This window comes from Rutilus rutilus (assembly GCF_951802725.1).
Source record: "Rutilus rutilus genome assembly, chromosome: 18".
NCBI lineage: Eukaryota > Metazoa > Chordata > Actinopteri > Cypriniformes > Leuciscidae > Rutilus > Rutilus rutilus.
Window position 1 is genome coordinate 21,143,431 of NC_140231.1, and position 20,774 is coordinate 21,164,204.

The 20,774-nt window shown below is 37.7% G+C and overlaps 1 protein-coding gene across 1 annotated transcript; it reads right to left on the reverse strand.

Annotated features, from left to right (window-relative positions):
• Window positions 1-17,517: 17,517 nt before the first annotated feature.
• On the reverse strand, window positions 17,518-20,699 carry LOC311277025 (intracellular hyaluronan-binding protein 4). Its single transcript, XM_084387132.1, has 8 exons — window positions 19,970-20,699; window positions 19,675-19,783; window positions 19,456-19,602; window positions 18,587-18,658; window positions 18,413-18,496; window positions 18,114-18,279; window positions 17,844-18,038; window positions 17,518-17,692 (listed from the first exon to the last, which is right to left on the reverse strand). The coding sequence occupies exons 1-8, from the start codon at window positions 20,214-20,216 to the stop codon at window positions 17,648-17,650; spliced, it is 1,065 nt and encodes a 354-aa protein (XP_084243258.1). The 5' UTR covers window positions 20,217-20,699; the 3' UTR covers window positions 17,518-17,647.
• Window positions 20,700-20,774: the final 75 nt, after the last annotated feature.

Sequence of the window (20,774 nt, forward strand, 5' to 3'; positions counted from 1 at the left end):
ATGTTCAAGGACAGTCAGAGGACGAGGAGAATTCAATAATTGGGCATTAAATGCTTGAAATGTTTAAGTCTCGCCAACAAACCGCAAATGGATAACCACAATAAATGTCACAAAGTCTCCTTATTTTCTCTCTCCGAAGGCCTCTCCATCGCTCACACGCCAATGCTGGATATGGCAATGGGCTAGCTGGCACGAAAATCCGTAATGACCAGAGACAGTCAACAGCACTTACAGACCCACAGGCATAACTAACAAGTCTGTGTATTGTTATCATATGTTTGCCGAACTGACCCAAAGTGTGGCTCTGTCAAAAGATAAACCCTAATTACTTTGGCTATCAGTCTTCTTCTGTTTGTCCACATTCTCCTGGGCTTTTCTATTCAATCTAATTGAACAAAAGTACCACATGTAAAGGCCATAAACATGTCCTCTGAGAACATGCTCAGGCCTAATGGTGAGCTAAACGGCTCCCTTGTAGCTCATTAAGTGCTTAACAGCCAAAACCAGAATATAATGAGAATAAAAGATGCCTTCCATCTAAATCGAGGGAGCTTTTAATGTGGAGATGCAACTCCGCTGTAACTCACGGTCGAGTTCAGCTGTATGACCAAACAATTGCGGTTATGTGAGATCTAATGGTCCATCCAGAGAAAGTACTGTGTAATTCTTGTTACAAAATGAGGCCAGGCAGATAAAGATGATTGTATGTGTTAATTATCAAATTAATATTTCTATTTGCTATTCAGACTGGGAAACCAGCTAGCTTACCAGCTGAAATATAGGCTGCTGTCCTATATTTTTTTTCCCAGCAAGAACAAAATGTCAGACTCAGTAAGAAAGGACTGTTCGCAAACTGGTTCTAAAATTTAATACTTTATTATCAATTTATTTTTTATTAAAACTAAACAGGTAAATAAAAAAATAACTGGAAAAATTAAATGAAATTGGTATTTAAAATGTTTCCATTTTATGTCAAATTTTTTATTTATATACTATTTTCTCACCATTATATTTTTAAATATTACAGTAGAAATATATTTGTTAAATATAATTAAATTAAGCATCTATATACTCTCGTGTATTAAAATAGCATTATCTGATTTACCTAAACTGCAGGAATACTGTATAAATCAAATCAAAATGCGACATTATGACACTCCACAGTTCCACAGAATGCGTTTTTCAATTCCAATACGCTATACTTTTCCATTGTTTTTCTATGTAAACCCGCAGACGGACGTGTATGACCAATGCACTCGCGTCTTTTTCGGCATCTCGCACATGACACGGCATTCTAAAAACGCGTCTCTAGTTTTTCGTTTCACTGACCTGCGTTTTTTAACAGCAAAAATGTGTTCTGTGTGACCCAGCCCTTTTCAATCCTTGCAGTCAAATAGATAAATGCTCAATTCTGAATAAATTACACTGTTTGGACACTGTTGAAGTTTTTTGATTTGATCAAATGTGGTACTTGCCCTGAAACGTTTAAAAAGATGAGAAATGCTATATATGATGATGATATCAGAGCTAATGGTTTTTACACACTCTTCAGAATTCACAGAATCATCCAATCACACTATACAGCACATGGTGCCACTGGTGTTTCCTTCCGGAGAGAGAAAGAGTGACCATACTGGGGCGAGCCAGTTGGTGATAAGCTTTCATTAATGCTGAGCAGTTCAGCAGGGTTTGTCAAGCAGGGGATAAAAAGCGATCAGATGCAATTAAGCATCAGGAGAGCTCCGGTAATTGTATAATTTTTATCGTCAGCATGCTTTATTGCCCCACGTCTCTGAAAAGCAAGAGTCTGCAAATTACTGCATTAGAGCCGGTACTCATCTCATGGCCTGCACACTGCTTGCTTATTAAAGTACCGTCAGTACAGCCACTCAACAGGCAGAGTTGATGAATCACCAGCTAATCACCTCCCTTTACCCTGCTCCTTCATCTCCATACAGACTCCATCTCCTTCCCTAAGCAATCCAGCTGTTTCTGTCTTTTACCCTTTAGCGTCCTGTTCTCCACATGACACGAGCAGCATCAGCTAGCAAACAGCTCTACAACATGCGATAAACTGCTGTTTCTCCACAGTGACAGTCAAAGAGTTCAAGAAAGCGACCCATTAGTATTCGCATTCATCTCAGTGGCAGTTGCTTTGCAAATTTAAATCTATTCACTTAGATGAATGCTTAAAAAAGCACCAAGAGGTGTCAGCAAAAAATACCTATGGCTCTCTAATCGTGTTTTAAATACTCAGATCGGTTTTACTGAAAAACAACCCAATATTTAAAGAAAATGTACGTTAAAATTGGGGAGACCGCTATTGCTCTCCTGTGCGCCTACTAGCATCGCAAAGTACAATAGTCTGCCAAAATGTGCCATTTTTCTTCTTCTTCTTCTGGTGTTTGAATGCCATTTGGTAAACCAAATTAAAAGCTCAATTTCTAAACCAACTATACTTTGGTGGGAAGTGCTTTACAGTTGCTTAAATACTGTACTGTAAATAAAATCTTTGCAAACATTCTTGGGTGCTTAATTAAGTGTTAAAGTAAGCAAATATGTACTACCATTATATTAAATTCACCGAAAAAGGACATTCATTGAAGTCGCAATTAAATGGAAGTAGCGACAGATCTTTTTTTTCCATATTGTGACGTGCGTCCAAGTGAAATAGATTTTTTTTAATGTAGGGTTCGGTCCATCAGTTGTTGACTGGATGGAGGCAGATCGATTGATTGGGAGCTTGCAGTTGGCTGTAATAAAGGGGCAGGGTTTGAGTGGGCTAAATGATTGGAGAAGTCCTGCATACATCATCAGAGAGAAGTCTGTTGTTTCACTGGAATGTTATTTCAATTGCAGGTCAGAAAAAAAATGTATGCCAATTTTTAAGTATTTTCCTTTGTGTTCTGCAGAAAAAAAAGCACTACTATAGTAAAAAGAATGATTAAAAAAAAAATTCTGCCAGTAGAGAAAAATGCTTGTTTGGAACCAACATCTGGTGTAGTTCCAAAATCTACCAGGAGGGGCAAACAAGGCCATGCTAACCAGCTAAACCTTGAGCCCTTGGTGACATACACTTATTCTGAGTACTGTGTCGAGTTACATTGTATCTTGTGACATATGATACTTCTAATCCCATCCTAAGGGATCAACCAAACGCTGTCCCCACAAGGGGGCGAGTGCGCGAGAAACCCAGTCCGAACGGTGACTCATAACTTTATGAAAATAGGCAGCGGGGAGACCTGGGGAGAGGAAATGAGATTTCCTCAGTCTGTCACCGGATAGACAAGGTCGCTGAGAGGAGAGCAGGGTTATGTTTTATGAGGCTTTCTTTTTCTCCAGCTTTCATCGCTCATGTGTCACTGTTGAAAGAGTTTATAAGAGCTGCGGCTTCTGAGTCTAATGTCCCATAATGCCCTTCGCTTCCAGTAATCATTGGGTCATCTGTTCAAATCAAACCAAATGCAGAATCAATCATTGGTTTGTTTAACGTCTTTTTGAGCGTTTTAAACAATGGAACTGAAAGTCCCCTCCTTCTCTCGCTGTTTTGTTTGCACTGGCACAATTCACTGCAACAATGTGTTATTCATATTGAGAGATTGAGTAAGTGCACGCGGAAAGCAAAATTCATCCCCCACAAAAACTGCCTGAATTCCCACCATATAACACAGAGCTTTCATTTTGATTTCCATCCTGTCAGAGGAAAGAGCTATGATGTTATTTCTACAGTCGACTTTTCCTTTGGATTTCTGTTTTGGATGAATAGCAAACTCTTTTTTTTTTCGGGTGAAATTAGCTCAACAAGCAATAGCTGCAGGTGCTGGCTCCCGCTGACAATGACAGGCCATTTCATCTTACGCACTCCCGCACGTTCCTTGCAGTGGATGAAAGCATCATTTTCAGCGGCCATCCATTTGCTCCAAGCCCTACACGGTAAGCAAAGCATGCCACTAAAAGGCTCTTGAAAACACGGGAGCAAAGCTGAATCAATCTGTTTGTTTACCCTGGAAACGACAAACATACATTCCCGTTTCCAAGCAGCGAGATATTTTTAAATGCATTTATCCTCAACAAATAACAATGTCATGGTTACCTGGAGGGAAGATTTCCCCGAAAACATGATAAATAACGCGATAAAATATCAGAGGGCAAGTAATTACACTGGCTTGAGTATGAAGACAACATCAATATGAAAATAACCCATACTCTTTCAAATCAAATATTTAGGCCTACAATATTATAAAAAATGCATATAGTGTCACACATATGTTTTGTAATCATTTAATCCACCCAGAAACTAAGCAAAAATTTTTTTTACTTGCTTTAAAATAAAAAAGGTCAAAAATAACAATTATATTTGAATCCAGAAAAGTCTGACTGCTTATACTGGCATATAAAGTGATCATGAGACCTTTTTTAGACATTTTATCATATATGGCCTTGTGTGAACAAGGTAGTGCGTAGCCAAATGTAGACATCATTAGTTATGTCTACTTTAATGAATCTACAGTTTATAGTTCGTGTACAATAATGTCAAACAAAAGGAAAATTTTAATTTGACTTGGAATTACTAAAGGATCAAGCAAAACACCTGCTTTGCTTTGCTAAATACCATAAATGACTAAAATAACATAAAAGCATCAGTAATTAAAAGAATAGACCAATTATGTGCCTGCGAAGCTTCATACACAGACATCAAAGAAACAACTCATGTGAAAGTTCATCTCTTCCTCATCATTGTGTCGAACCTGTCCTGAGATTTTCCTCATTTCATCAAATGAATCATTTGTGCAGATGTGTTTCATGCCAAAATTAATCTGAATCTTTCTTCACAAGAACAGTGTAAGTCAACAGACCTGAAGCATCTCTTTCAAATATATGCATTTGTTATGTAAATTGAAACTGTTTCTGATGGTGTCATAGCAGAAGTTGCATTCATTTTGCACATATTCTCCATTTAGCAGTCTCATAATTACTCTCATTTGCTATAAAAATTGACAACTACACAATCCATCTGGTATTCATATATTGACTGTTTAAAGAACAACTGAATCATTATGCTAAAAGAAAGATGGATATAGTAGTAGTTAATTCTATTCATTTCTTTGGTGCTTATTTCAGGTGAAATTTTTTGTTCACATTTAATGCTATAACTCTAACTGAATTTATTAATTAAAAAACAGCTGATTAAATGATCAAATATATCAGCAGATAGTCACATAATGATGCTACATAAATGCCGGAGAAAAAAAAAATGTTCATGTACAGTGCAATGCATAAGTTAATACACCCATGCTAAAGTTGACTAAAAAGAGGAATAAAAAATCATATTTTGGAAATTGAACTTAATGCCTTAATTAAAAAAATTAGGAAAAATCCAACCTTTAAGGACACCAATTTTCTTTGTGAATGAATAATGTATCGTAAATAAATAAATGTTCTTCCTTAAAATACATGGTGCATAAGTTAGTACACCCCTATGTTAAATTCCCATAGAGGCTGGCAGATTTTTATTTTTAAAGGCCAGTTACTTCATGGATCCAGGATACTATGCATCCTGATAAAGTTCCCTTGGCCTTTGGAATTAAAATAGCCCCACATCATCACATAGCATTCACCATACCTAGAGATTGGCATGGTTTTATTTCAGTTAGCCTAAAAGCTAGTTTGATTTGCATTGAGAGCAAGTATCCTGGATCCATGAAGTAACTGGCCTTTAAAAATAAAAATCTGCCTGCCTCTATGGGAATTTAACATAGGGGTGTACTAACTTATGCACCATGTATTTTAAGGAAGAACATTTATTTATTTACGATACATTATTCATTCACAAAGAAAATTGGTGTCCTTAAAGGTTGGATTTTTCCTAATTTTGTAAATTAAGGCATTAAGTTCAATTTCCAAAATATGATTTTTTATTCCTCTTTTTAGTCAACTTTAGCATGGGTGTATTAACTTATGCATTGCACTGTATATCATTATAAAGTGGGCTAATTTCTTCAACCGTAACTCAAACAGCAAAGACTCAACCGAAAGAAATCAATGAATATAATTTTCATAGTTCCCTGTTAAAATGTTTGTGGTAATGCCAAGCATGGATGTGCAAACAGCCTCTGTGTCTTCATTTGACGAAAATAGTAATGATGGTGTTAGGCAGCTGCAATTTTGCATAGGCTTGTTTAACTTGAAAACTTCCCAAGGAGTCAAACGTGGTTGTCGAAAGCAGCAGTGCGACTTTCTTCCCTCAGACTAAACGGTAATTACTATTGCAGCCCAAGCCACATCCCAGACGAAACAGAGAGAAGGAGGAAGAAGAGAGAGGTAGAGAGAGCTGTAATATGAGCTGCTGTCTCTCTACTAATTTCAATTAAACAGTCATCATTAGCATGAGCCACACTCTCCTGTGGACTCCTATTTACTTTGTTTATCTGCAGACTCACTGTGTGTGTAATACACGCTGAAAAACACACACTCAGAGACACCTTATACATCAGTCAGTATCTATCAACACATTTCATTTTATCTTACTAATTCATGGCTAGTTCATGTATTAACATAAGCACATATGATTATTGCTCATGCTTTAGAATTCCTCACCATTCCTGCCACATTTTCAGGTCAAAAGGCTCATGCAAGTCAATGGGCGGCACCACTTTTTTCACGTGGCAAAAAACATGTTACGTTTCATTTCTGAAACACTAGGGAAGCAAATCTAAATCAAATACAAATCTCCAAAGTTGTTGTGGCCCACTGCGATATGGAGATCTGAGTGACCACCCAAGTTTCGCATATCAAATGTTCCCACCTGGACAAATCGTTCTCACCACTAGCCAGTCACCATGTCAATATGCAACATAAAAAACAGTGATCTTCTGAGATACATACCCTCTCAAGGGGCCTTTAGAGATGCAAAAAGCTTGTTGCTGATGAGCAGACATGTATCTTAAAGCTACACTATAATTTAAAAAAATGCATGTCTTGTGAAAGAACATTGTTTTGGTTGCGCTTCAGCTCCTCTGCGCATGAATGCGGTTCAAGGTCTCTGTGTACATTTGGATACAGGGTATCTTAGAGCAAATGGACAAAAAAAAAAATCACAACTGGTGATTCCCTTGAGGTTAGCCATTTCTAATGATCCATGTTAATTTTTCTATTTATTGTAACAAGCTTTCAGCTTCAACTTCAGCTTTTTTTGCGTGCAATTTCTGTCCCGACAGCTCTAATATATAACATTATAATAGGGTTTTCAAAGTGTATATGGGTAAAGACGCGGTTTGTGCAATTAATTATTTGCACTCTCTTATTAACATTTTCCATTAAAAAAGTTTCATAGTGTAGCTTTAAATACGTACATTTTTACATCATAAAAATGTAAATGGTGTTATTATTTACTTACCCTTGTGTCGCTGCAAACACTTTTCTATTTTTGAAGTATCTTCACAGATCTTTGCCATCTAGCTTAAATTTCAGTCAGTTCGTTGCACATCAAATATCATGATCCCCTTTGGAAGATATCTTCTTCCTAAAAGATGAAAGCAGAATTTTCATATTTTTAATGTCTGAGAACAAACTCGATTTGATGCAAAATATTGACTTTGTTAAAAGTGTATCTTTTTGAAGATAAACACTGATCTTGTCACTGTGAAAGTTGGGGAAAAAACGACTATTTGTGTGTTCCTCTGGGAGGAAAAAATGGCAGCGTACAGGTTAAAATTTGTAAATAATGAACATTTCTATTCTATTCAGAATCCTATTCACATTCCTATGGTAATTCGCATCAATATTAGGTTGCTTCATTGCACATTAACAATGCTACAAGATTATACAGTCTAGACAAGCAACCTAAATGTTTGATAATGGGTCACTAAGGAAACTTACATCCACAAGCTTCCACAACTTACATACAGTCATACACAACATGATCTACCACACCCCCACAGGTCTTACATTTTCAATTACTTAAGATTAGCAGTGCTTTCCTCAGCCACAAACAGGTTTTGCACATTACATAAATGAATGCAGGTATTGCACACCTGAGCTCTGTACCATTTTTTTCACAAACAAAATGAAGACAACCAAATGAAATGCCCTTCCGAAGATCCCAGGAGGGGTTTATAGGGCAGGTGCCCACCTCACCACCCACTAGAGCCATTACAATGACCTTTACATGGTCTTGGGAAGTTCTGGCACAGTCTCAGGATGTTAATAATAACATAATAATAAAAGGCAGATATTCACATCCCTCAGGCCAAAGCAGTCATTCATATGCATGCAAAACAAATAGTCCTTGACCCACAGCTCACAGATTGTTTGTTGCCAAAATCACATCTCAAATGAAATATTCATAGCCGACACATGCCTACACATATCTTATTATTGCACAACACTGCTTATGCATAGTTAAAATAAAAACGTACACATTTGCAAAAAGTGCCACTGGATTTGCAGCTTTCAATTCCGTGCCAGTAAGAACAACATCGCCTGTACGGCCTCGACTCTCGAAGGAACCAAGGAGGTCGGTCCCTGGTGATAAATGTGCCCTGGGTTATTTCTAACGTTAAACACATTAAGATAAAGTAAGTGTAAAGGAGGGCCTTCTGGGTGCCTACCATGGAGAGTGTGAACTAATTAAACAGCTCTACAGTGCTGTGTTTGGATTGCACTTCCATAACCTGTCAGGGCCATGTTGTATCACACCACAGGGAGATCAGCAGTTGACTAAAAGAGAATCACCTGAGGGCATTTATCCACATTCAATAGGCTAGATGACATGGTTGGGTCAGTGTAGGTCAGACCACACACTGTCTGTGCCCTAAAAAGACAGAAACCGAATGGAATACAGAAGATCTCCAGCGACCTGCTTGTGTTTTAATGAAAAAGAATAAGTAATTCAAACATTGCAAAGTCCTGAGCTGGCTGTCCAACTCTGGTGCTGGAATATTAATATTTTGATTAGTCATCAAACATGGTTAGTCATTTTCATCACAATGACACTGAAATGATAAAGAACCATAAAGAAAAAAACGTTTTAAAATATTTCACGTTCAATTGCAACCATGGAAACCGGAGCAGGAACTTTAGTCACATTTGTCTCAAAAGTACCTCAAAATTAATTCTTGCTGTCAAAAACACCCTCATTTTTTTTACAGATTGTTCTTATCCTAACTATAAATGATTGAAGATGACAGCTAATTCTAGCGCATTTTGTTTTCATTGCCTGTGTTTTCTTTTTTGAGTATTTTCGGGAAGACACTTCAGGTGAATATGGTGTAAAAACAAATACAAATACGCTATTCATTTTGCCCTCACAGTAATTACATTATTACAAAAAATATATATATATATTACAAAAGACTTTAATATTTAAGCCATATCACACAAGGAAGAAGAGTGCTGTTGTTTACAGCCTTGCTGATATTCGGAAAATAGCGTAATTTTGCTTTAATACCATAGGTCAATAAACAAAGTGAATATTGAGTAACTTACTTTTGAGACACAATATTAGTGAATTGTTTTGTTTTTGCTCCAATGGTGAAGAGAGATGCATTCATGCCATGTCGCAATTACAAGATTCCAACTTGTAAAATGCGTTCATGTCATCGTAGAACTCATAATTACAGCTTGTAAACTGGGAATTTTCTGAGAGCCCCTACTTGTATCATGTGACCATTGCAGATTCATTTGGGCATTGAGTGTTGCCATAGAAATGCATAATTCCCAGTCTGAGGATGTGAACATATGCCGTGAACACAGTTTTAAGTTTAAAACAAAACGTCTGAGAGAAACACACAGCAAGCTGTGTTTTGTTTCTGATTGAATCAGTGTTTTGAATAAAAAGATTGAATGAATGATTCAACAATTCACTTAGTTTGTTCCTGTATGAATCGGTGTTTCGAACAAATCGGTTGAATGAACTATTCAATGACTCACTCATAAAGACAGACACTTGTTTTATTTCTGAACGAATCCATGTTTTGAACAAATCTTTTGAATTAATGATTTAATGACCCACTCATAAAAACAGTCTTCTGTAACAGTGTAACTGGCAGATAAAGTCTATGAAAAATCCCTACCACTGATGCAGGCTTTCAAAATGTACTCTTGCTGTCATAAACATCTTGATTTTTATATTTTAGAAAATAATTAGGAAATGATTAGGAGCCCACTGCTCCGGGTGTGTGTGGTTTGCAGTGTGTCTGTATGTTCACTACTCACTGCTCCTAATGTTTGTGCACTAAAGATGGGTTAAATGCAGAGGACGAATTCCGAGTATGAGTTACCATACTTGGCCTTCACGTCACTTCACTTCTTATAAATAAGTTTGCTTGAAGATGACAGCTGATTCAACCATTAGTTTTACCACTGCATGTGATTTCACCATTCAACTCTTGATACTTATCCACATACATAAAAAAGAGAGCACTGCATCTTAAACAGAATTTGTAATGCGTATAATTCTATATATAACATCTCATGCATGTTAATTATCCATAGTGATGACTAATATTACTTGTTGCTTGAATACATTTAACATAGTAGACCTAATCAATACCAAGAAGGCTGAATTGTGATGGATACACTTTGTGCTGACACAGAGCTCTCTATACTCAGTGGGGTAGAGAGCTAAGAGGTCCCATAGCTACTGAATTAATAATGAACATGGGCACTGCTGATTGGCCTCCTCTCTCCCCGCAGGGTAAAAGCAGCCTGTGTCTCCAAAGTCCTGATTGATTAGCTGCTTATTATTAATAGATATGGGTTAAGACTTTGATATGTCCGGCCTGTTTGAAAACACGCACATCAAATGTGTATAAAAATAGTTCAAATATGTGCATATTGTAGTATGCATAATTAAATCAGAGCAAACAGTCTTGTGCAGTTTGTCTTGTTGTAAACAATTGTTCTGTGAAGTAGAATTTCTTTGTGTGAGATGAATGTAATTGAGTCCCTAAAGTAGCATGTGGTTTATCAGACTCCATTTTCTTAGTCCACAAGTACCTGCTCTTCTGGATTCAAGGTTTCTAACGGCTCTAGCCTTAAAGCCCTAATCAATATGTTGGGTTTGTCTCTTTGAGCTCTACACCTATTTACCATGGAGCACGACCTTGAGACACCACAGGAGAATTTTTTTTTTTTTATAAATATATATATATATAAACCTGCACCATAATTTGCCTTCATCCATACCGATCTCTCTCTAGCTCATTACAATTCATGTTCTACCAGGATCCTGCAATGTGATTATTATGAAAAACTATTTGAAAATTAATCAAATGCAAACTACAGGAACATCATTTTGCATTTGATTGATTTTCAAATAGTTTTTTACGATTTTACAAGTATGACTTAACTAGTAACTATAAGAATCTTCCATGAAACTTCACTATTTTTGTAGTGCACACGCAAAACAATAAAAATGTACTCTATATACGGTTGGAAACGCTTATTTTCATCCATGTTTTTAAAACTGTGTAAAGAAATCAGGATGTAAATGTTATATTAAATAATTCTGTAATATCTTTCAATAACATGGTTGAGAAACTATGTGCAAATGTTTAGTGGAAGTTTGAATTTCTGTGCCAAAGTGCAGGAAAACAAATTACTCATTTAGATTAAACACTGCTAATTAATATGTACACTGGTGTACATACACAAATATAAAATATAAACATGTGTCAGCTATATATAATCAGTGCAGAGGACTGTGAAGGAAATGAGCACAAAACCTAAGAATTTATACTAGTCTCTTACCTTTATTTTCTTAGTACCCAAGTCCAGAATTCTCTACAGAGAATTTATTTCTCCAAACACTATAAATGTCATGAAAAAAAAAAATTCCAAATGTTTTTTTTTTGTTGGGGTCCCAGGAGGATAACATGAACAAATCCAACACGGATGAAATACAAGCAGGTCCAAGACTTTTAATGTCAGCTTAGTTCAGATCATCTCACGTTGCTTACAGGACCGACCGCTTCACTGCATCTGTAGCAACACTAAGCAAAAGACTGATTCAAGGAAAACAAGATCTCAATTGTTTAAGATTTAGCCTAACATTTGTTCAGGAAAAATAAACGACAAAGGTACAAATGCTTTTTTGGGGTTACACCAAATTCAACACCACACTGAATCAATCACTCTTTGGGTCCCGAGGCCAACGATCAATCACCATTTGTTTCTACGCCCCAGTGGATCTATATTAATTCAAAACAGTTGACAGTTAATTATAGTCACACAGTTCATGATCTCGCCAATAGCCACTTAAATACAGAGGGAAAGAGTAAGGAAAAGGGCTGATGGGAAAACACAAGATGCCAAGACAAAGAAAACTTTGGACTTGGGTGCAGAAAATATTGTACACACATCCTTCCAGTATCACTGCTTTATCCATCTGGATTCACTCTGTCAGCTACAATGAGCTCATGCATGTGTGCGTTTCACCAGCTCAACACATATCCACAGAAAAAACAGCCCTGAGAATGCAGAAAGAACATTTAAGCCTAACATTTACAATCATCTCAGTGTTAACGCAGCCACGGGAATCTGGCTCAAATCCCCTAAAAAAACAACAGACTCTCTTCAAAGACTAAAACAGTGTGTATCATATGACAACACTAAGACAAGAATCATATAGCTCAAAGATAAGAGTGTCAGATCAATCAAGAGGGACAGCGGAGCTGAAAAAAAAGTGAATTCAGCAGATGAGTGTTTCTTTCACTGTCCATTTCCTCATCGAGGAATCTGATTCCAGAGTTCACTGCTGCCAGGCTCGCAGGACAGAGCTCCCTGGTTCTTTTCAGCAAGATTGGCAGTATGTCTAGCAAACTGCCAAAATGTATAGTGATACACGGTGAGTTGGAGGAAACAGCCCATTGTAAATTTAATTTCCTTTCATTATATGACTAGCAGTGTGACATTCCATCACCAGCCAAAACACTGTGAGCTTAGAGGAAACTTGTCTACACACACACAGCAAGCAGTATTTCCTGACATCAGAACTTTTTTTTAATAATTTTTCAAGCAGTGGGTGACAGTATCAGATCAGTGACCCAGTTTTTCACCACCGCACAAGGGAAATAGCATAGAAGTACAATGGACACCCGACTGGCCACAGGAGCACATGGGTCAGATTTATCTTATTCTCTGGGGTGTTATGCCTCCTGGTGGTATAGTAAAGAACTGTACTGAAAAGAGGCTGAGATCAAATGGTTTATTTGGACTGCAGTTAAAGTTACCGGTTTGAAATATCTCTACCCATCTCCTATATCCATCAACGCTGCTTGAACTCGAAATAAACACTTTAGACTCATATTGATCTTGACCTTCCTCTTCATGTCTATCATTGTTTACACACTAATGTTCACAAGTTTTTTTTTTTTTTCTCCTGAAAGTGTCTTATGCTCAGCAAGCTGAATTTATGTGATGAAAAATATAGCACAAGGTAAAAAAAATTTTTTTTATACATATTAATAGAACTTAAAAATATTATGAATTTTCAGCTGCCATTACTCCAGTCTTTACATAAACCTTTAGTCTAATATAATGAATTGTTGCTCAAGCTCAACTTCCTGAATGGTATACAGTGAGGAAAATAAGTATTTGAACACCCTGCTATTTTGCAAGTTCTCCCACTTAGAAATCATGGAGGGGTCTGAAATTGTCATTGTAGGTGCATGTGAGAGGTGCAGGTGAGAGACATAATCCAAAAAAAATAAAAATCCTGAAATCACAATGTATGATTTTTTAACTATTTATTTGTATGATACAGCTGCAAATAAGTATTTGAACACCTGAGAAAATCAATGTTAATATTTGGTACAGTAGCCTTTGTTTGCAATTACAGAGGTCAAACGTTTCCTGTAGTTTTTCACCAGGTTTGCACACACTGCAGGAGGGATTTTGGCCCACTCCTCCACACAGATCTTCTCTAGATCAGTCAGGTTTCTGGGCTGTCGCTGAGAAACACGGAGTTTGAGCTCCCTCCAAAGATTCTCTATTGGGTTTAGGTCTGGAGACTGGCTAGGCCACGCCAGAACCTTGATATGCTTCTTACAGAGCCACTCCTTGGTTATCCTGGCTGTGTGCTTCGGGTCATTGTCATGTTGGAAGACCCAGCCTCAACCCATCTTCAATGCTCTAACTGAGGGAAGGAGGTTGTTTCCCAAAATCTCGCAATACATGGCCCCGGTCATCCTCTCCTTAATACAGTGCAGTCGCCCTGTCCCATGTGCAGAAAAACACCCCCAAAGCATGATGCTACCACCCCCATGCGTCACAGTAGGGATGGTGTTCTTGGGATGGTACTCATCATTCTTCTTCCTCCAAACACGTTTAGTGGAATTATGACCAAAAAGTTCTATTTTGGTCTCATCTGACCACATGACTTTCTCCCATGACTCCTCTGGATCATCCAAATGGTCATTGGCAAACTTAAGACGGGCCTTGACATGTGCTGGTTTAAGCAGGGGAACCTTCCGTGCCATGTATGATTTCAAACCATGACGTCTTAGTGTATTACCAACAGTGACCTTGGAAACGGTGGTCCCAGCTCTTTTCAGGTCATTGACCAGCTCCTCCCGTGTAGTTCTGGGCTGATTTCTCACCTTTCTTGATCATTGAGACCCCATGAGGTGAGATCTTGCATGGAGCCCCAGTCCAAGGGAGATTGACAGTCATGTTTAGCTTCTCCCATTTTCTAATGATTGCTCCAACAGTGGACCTTTTTTCACCAAGCTGCTTGGCAATTTCCCCGTAGCCCTTTCCAGCCTTGTGGAGGTGTACAATTTAGTCTCTAGTGTCTTTGGACAGCTCTTTGGTCTTGGCCATGTTAGTAGTTGGATTCTTACTGATTGTATGGGGTGGACAGGTGTCTTTATGCAGCTAACGACCTCAAACAGGTGCATCTAATTTAGGATAATAAATGGAGTGGAGGTGGACATTTTAAAGGCAGACTAACAGGTCTTTGAGGGTCAGAATTCTAGCTGATAGACAGGTGTTCAAATACTTATTTGCAGCTGTATCATACAAATAAATAGTTTAAAAAATCATATAGTGATTTCTGGATTTTTTTTTTTTAGATTATGTCTCTCACAGTTGACATGCACCTACGATGACAATTTCAGACCCCTCCATGATTTCCAAGTGGGAGAACTTGCAAAATAGCAGGGTGTTCAAATACTTATTTTCCTCACTGTATAAGCTTAACTTATTCAAACAGAAAATTACATTTCAGTTCAACATTGTTCAAAACAATGTTCTTCGTTACACAAATGAAGATGTATTTAAAGAGCGATTTATGTCCCTCCATTGACAGTCTACACAACTACCACTTTGACGCTTCAAAAAGTTCATAGAGATAGTAAAACTATCCATATCCATATGAATTGAGCGGTTTAGTCCAACATTTTTCAGAGACAAGACCACTTCATACAATGAACAGATTGAATTTAGCCTTTTTTATTCTCATTTAAACATTGATCAAACAGAAGCTTAACCAAACCTGCTTGACACGCGAGAGCAAACCTCACTGGTTCTTGCAGGAGCTCAAGCGTGCTACGTAACGAGAATGAACCTCATTGGTTCTCGCCCGTCAAGCAAGCTTGAGCTTCTGTTTTCCATATCAGATGTATTCCTTGATGAATGTTTATATGTGAATAAAAGCATAAACTAAATCAGTTTAGCGTATAAGAGATCGTGTCTCTTCAGAAAATTTGGACTAAACCATTCAATTAGAGATGGGGAGTCGACTCCAAAAGAGTCGATTCCTCGACTCTCACTAGCCCTAGTGTCGGAATCGACTCCAGGTCAGGAATCGACTCCCAGTGTCGAGTGTTTTTTTCAAGTTCAACACAGCAACAGTTCATTATAACGAAAAGATTATAATGAATGTAAAGATACGGAAATTAAAACAAAAAGATAAAGAAATGAGAGGAAAAAATAAGTAATGCCAGGAAAACAAAGAACAATAATGTATAGATAGTTTTTTTCTGTTGGGTCTGTTTTGCGGCTCAATCAATCATGATGTGGTTCAATACAGTCAATTGGTTGTGATTGGCACAAAACACTGCAGTAGGTTTTACGAACCAATCATGTACCAGTCCTCAGGGTGAGAGTGGGACATGCCCATAATTGGTAAGTGGTGGTTGATTGAGTGATACTGTTGAGTGATGACTGTTTTTGAATCCAGTAACGTTAACTTAACATTAACAACCCTGACCTCAACCGTGTGGAAATATTTCAACCAGACCGAAGACATATGTAATCATGTAGGTTATCCCTAAATAAGACATTAAAAGACAAGTGCTGTGTAAATAAGAGTATAGTGTTTAGTGTTGTACTTCTGAAAACTGAAGGGAGTAAATTAAGTGTATAACAAAAACTATGTAATGCTTTGTGTGCTTGTCAATTCTTATATATGCATCCTTGTTTCCTTTCCTCTTACCTCCATCCCCTTAGGATGCGAGGATGGAACATTAACATTAGTGAAATGGCATGTACTCACTCTATATGAAGTTCATTTTCTATTATTAAATGACAAGTGCATTAAAAACTATTAAACAACAGTTATTATTGGTAATAATATAACTAATATTTTTCAATGTTAAACAAAAAAAGTTAAAAAAGTTAAACATGCTTAAGTTAAAGTTCATAGCTTCACTACATTAAAATTATATAAAATAATATACAAAATAAATACACTGTCTAAAACAAGTCTGCTTTTACAAGTTTAATGATTAATACTAACATATTGCACACTTAAATATGATTTGAAGAAGCTGCGATGTGAAAAGGAGGGGGATTTATAAGGTTTAGTTGATTAAACATTTTAGTATAGGAAACATTTGTATCCTTGCTCTTGACTCCTCAGGAAGCCTCCTCATTCCTCACCCTCCTCCCGGTGGAATTAAAGAATTTAGATGTCCTACATGAGAGCGGAGCTCGATCGGTTTCAGGGTCGTAGGACATACGAGCGAGAAGTGAGGAAACGAGGAAGCATATTGAGACGCACCTTCTGAATCCTGACCCTATTTTAATTCAAAGTAAATGGAGTCGAGGAGTCGATTCCACCGACTCCAAAATTAGGAGTCGGGAGTCGGAGTCGACTCCAAAAAAAACGGAACCGAACACCCCTACATTCAATTCATATGGATTAGTTTTACAATTTCTTTATGACCTTTGAATCATCAAAGTGGTAGTTGCGTGAACCGTTAATAAAGGGACAGAAATCGCTCATATCAAAAAAAAAAAAAAAAAAAAAAAGCTTCATTTGTGTTCAGAAGAACAAAATTCTTATCGTCTTGGAACATCATGAGGGTGAGTGAATTAAATTTTGGGTGAACTAACCCTTCCACATTATGATTTATGATTAAATGCTTAACATTTGGGCAATAAAGTGCTCACTCAGCGCAGGTGAATGCCTTTAATAGCATGCTTTATTTTTTAACAAACCACTTCTCCAGCCTCAATATTAAATCCAATCAAGTGCAAAAGTTAAAGAATAATTAACAAGATGACAATTACAGTAAATGCAAATAACCAACTTTGTGGATTCTTTATTTTTTGATCATTTTAAGTGCACATTGCCCATTTCAGTGTTACCAACATGGGTTGCAAAACAGTTTGTTCTTCACTCTCTTCCTCTGGAGCAGCACTAGGCCAGTGCAGGGAAATCTTCTGGATCATCTGGGTTTGGAGCCTTAGGAAACACCAAAACATGAATTAGCCCAAAACCACCAATGGCACTCACACAGCATGAACACCAAACTGGCTTGCAAGTCTTGCATTTCACAGGACTATGTTGTCAGGGGCATGAGCACATTCTGATGCAACCAATACAACTAACTTACAAATTCAAGTTTTTGTGGAGATCTTTGGGATGGCACGGAGGGAGCCCCACGGCCACGACCACCTCCACCTCTCCCGCCTCTCCCACCACGAGAGGGCCGAGCCAGGCTGCCAAAGTTGATCTCCAGTTGACAGGTAATGTCGTTGGCCGGGCGACGGAAAACCACATCCTCTTCATCAATGCCATTATCAAGTTTCTAGAAAGAAAGACCTGCAATTACAAGAGCAGAACTGCACCCAACAAACTCTGAGCCAAGAATGAGACTCCATACCTGAAGGAGTTTGGACTTATGGATAACCACGGCCTTAGACGGGACAGGGGTGTCTGCCTTACGAATATTCAGCTCTACCTTGGGCCTGCTTTGCTCTTGTAGGGCTTTCCACTCATCCAGTGTCATCTCTATGGCAACCTCAATCACTTCCTCAGTCTCAGATGGTCTGTAAGACGAGCAATCATACATTAACATCCATTATGACTTAAAGGAAGCATACGTTCATAAAGCCAGCACATAATAGTACCAAGTATTGTGTTACAACTACAAGATATTTCCTGCAGCTGTGCAAAACAGACCTGTTTTCTCCATCAGTTGCAGCTACCTCTTGGGTCTCCTCGGTTTCAACAACTTCCTCACTAGGTGACCGCTCTTCAATTTCACTACAGGACAGAAGGAAGATGACAACCATTTTCTCAGCAAACAGAGAAGTATTCCAAACGTACAAAATAAACTATAAAATGTGAAGTCACCTCATTTGGTCTCTCATAGAGCCCCAGTTGCGAGATCCACTGCCACTGCGCTTCTCTTCCGAACGGACACTCCTAATTTCAAGTAATGTCTCATTTACCAGAAGACATTGCAATGCACAAAAGGTTTTAAAAGGGGTAATTTGATGCTTTTTAATGTTTTCCTTTAGTGTAATATCCATTATTGTGTGTATGAGAGCCTTTTAGCTTTCAGACATTAGTTCCCAAATTCTTTAAACCAGCAGGTTCCAAATAGTTATTTAACAAAAAATAATCACAGATAAGTTCTTAAATGGTAAAAAGGTAGACAATGCAATTAACCATATAATTGCACGTCACCCATTACATAGGCTAATAGAACCAAGAGATTGATATAAATGTATTAATGTCGAACATAATATCACAATATATTGTTACATATTTGTATCTAATTTATTGGAATATGAAACAATGTTTCAGTGATAAAGTTATCTCAATTTTAATTAAGTGATATGGAATTAAAGGGTTAGTTCACCCCAAAATTTTAATTGACATTTCCTCACCCTCAAGTTGTTCCAAACCTGTATGAATTTCTTCGTTCTGAACACAAAAGATGATATTTTGAAAAATGTTGGTAACCAAACACTTGACAGAAGTCATTGACTTCCATAACTATGTTAGTCAATGGGGTGGGGTCCATCAACTTTTTGGTTAACCATTATTTTGTGTTTAGCAGTACAAAGAAAACAACTTGAGGATGAGAAAATGTCAGAATTTTCCTTTTGGGGTTAACTATTCCTTAAAGTCTAGGTCCTAAATCAAAACCAGATGTCAACCACCACATTACTTTTTTTAAACGGACATTTAAAAGACCGTAAAGAATCACCGCTCACGTTCGGTCACTGCCACTGTGTCGTTCGAACTCCCTCTTTCCTCTCTGGTCAAATCCATCATTGGATCTTGGATATCCTGGGCCTCGGGCTCCTCGTCCACGTCCAGTACCTCTTCCTCTGACAGGCCTGTCCAGCACATCCACAGGCCTACACACAGACGAAGATATACTGAATGGCACGCAAAATAATTCCGAAATAGTAGCAAAATAAGAGCTTTACCTCTCAACAGAGAAACTGAGGGGGGTGTCGTCATCGTTGAATTTGCGCTCAAAAGTCACGCGTCTCTCTATTCGCTCCTCAACCTCTCCACGAGCAAGGCGGACTTGGCCTAGAAATTTGGACAAAACACATGCCACAAACATATGAACACTTAAAATGCCTAAAACTCAAGCAACTAGCGCGCACCACGTTCAGATTCTTCTAGTGGTTGATTAAATTAATCTATAACTTTATTTAACAGAAAGACATGTTGCGTCGAGTAAAATTACCCCGTCCTTCACCCAAGTTAACTTACCTTGTCCACCGCCAACTGCTGGAAGAACGATTGTCCTGTCCCTTTGAGACTCCTTCTTTCCAGCTTTAGTCGTGGTTGAAGTTTTCTTTTGCTCCTCTTTCTTCTTCTTCTGCTTTTTCCCTACTCCTGCCGCGAACAAGATGTCGAAAGGGTCGGATTCATCGTCCAGCAGCTGGCCGAAACGATTCGCAACGGCGCATCCATACCCCTCATTAGGCATCTCCTCCACTAACGTTAACTCCTTCATCTTTTTCGATTATTAAGAAAACAATCGACCAGATATCATCGAAGGATCAAAAAAGTTCTGTTTATCTCCCAAAGAGAAAATAGAGACTTTAAACAAAGCCCATTGATTGAGTTCTGGTCAGTGAACACCAACTAATTTAACCGTCAGAAGTGATGACGTTCGTGAAATTGAAATCAGGTTAATATAAAAACAATTAGTCTCCGCCCCGGAAGTCCACTTAGTTTTCAGAACGCCCTCATTAATATTGACTACGCATTTCCGTTTTTTTGTGACTGGAAATGTGAAATTATAACTTTTAGAATAAAAACAAATATATTGTCATTCCAATATAAAATTGGTACAATTTGTGTTTGTGCATTTCCTCATAGCTATACGTTTGATAATATAGCTGTCCCACCCACAAAGTTACAACAACAAAAAGTTGTGCAATAAATTAGATCAAGCGAACTTTTGAGATAACTAAGGGAATGATTGCTGATAAAACTTCCCAGTATAAATAAAATGTTTTAAAAATTTACAGTTAAATTTACTTACATTAACAACTCCATCTGTGCAACG

Bases quoted from the DNA above. Each gene is read 5' to 3' on its own strand.
- LOC311277025 (XM_084387132.1), bottom strand. From the start codon at position 20,216: ATGAAGGAGTTAACGTTAGTGGAGGAGATGCCTAATGAGGGGTATGGA. The intron at 18,039-18,113 runs GTATGGAGTCTC...CTTTCTTTCTAG, and splicing joins ATAAGTCCAAACTCCTTCAG to AAACTTGATAATGGCATTGA. The intron at 17,693-17,843 runs GTAAGTTAGTTG...GTGTTTCCTAAG, and splicing joins CTCCACAAAAACTTGAATTT to GCTCCAAACCCAGATGATCC.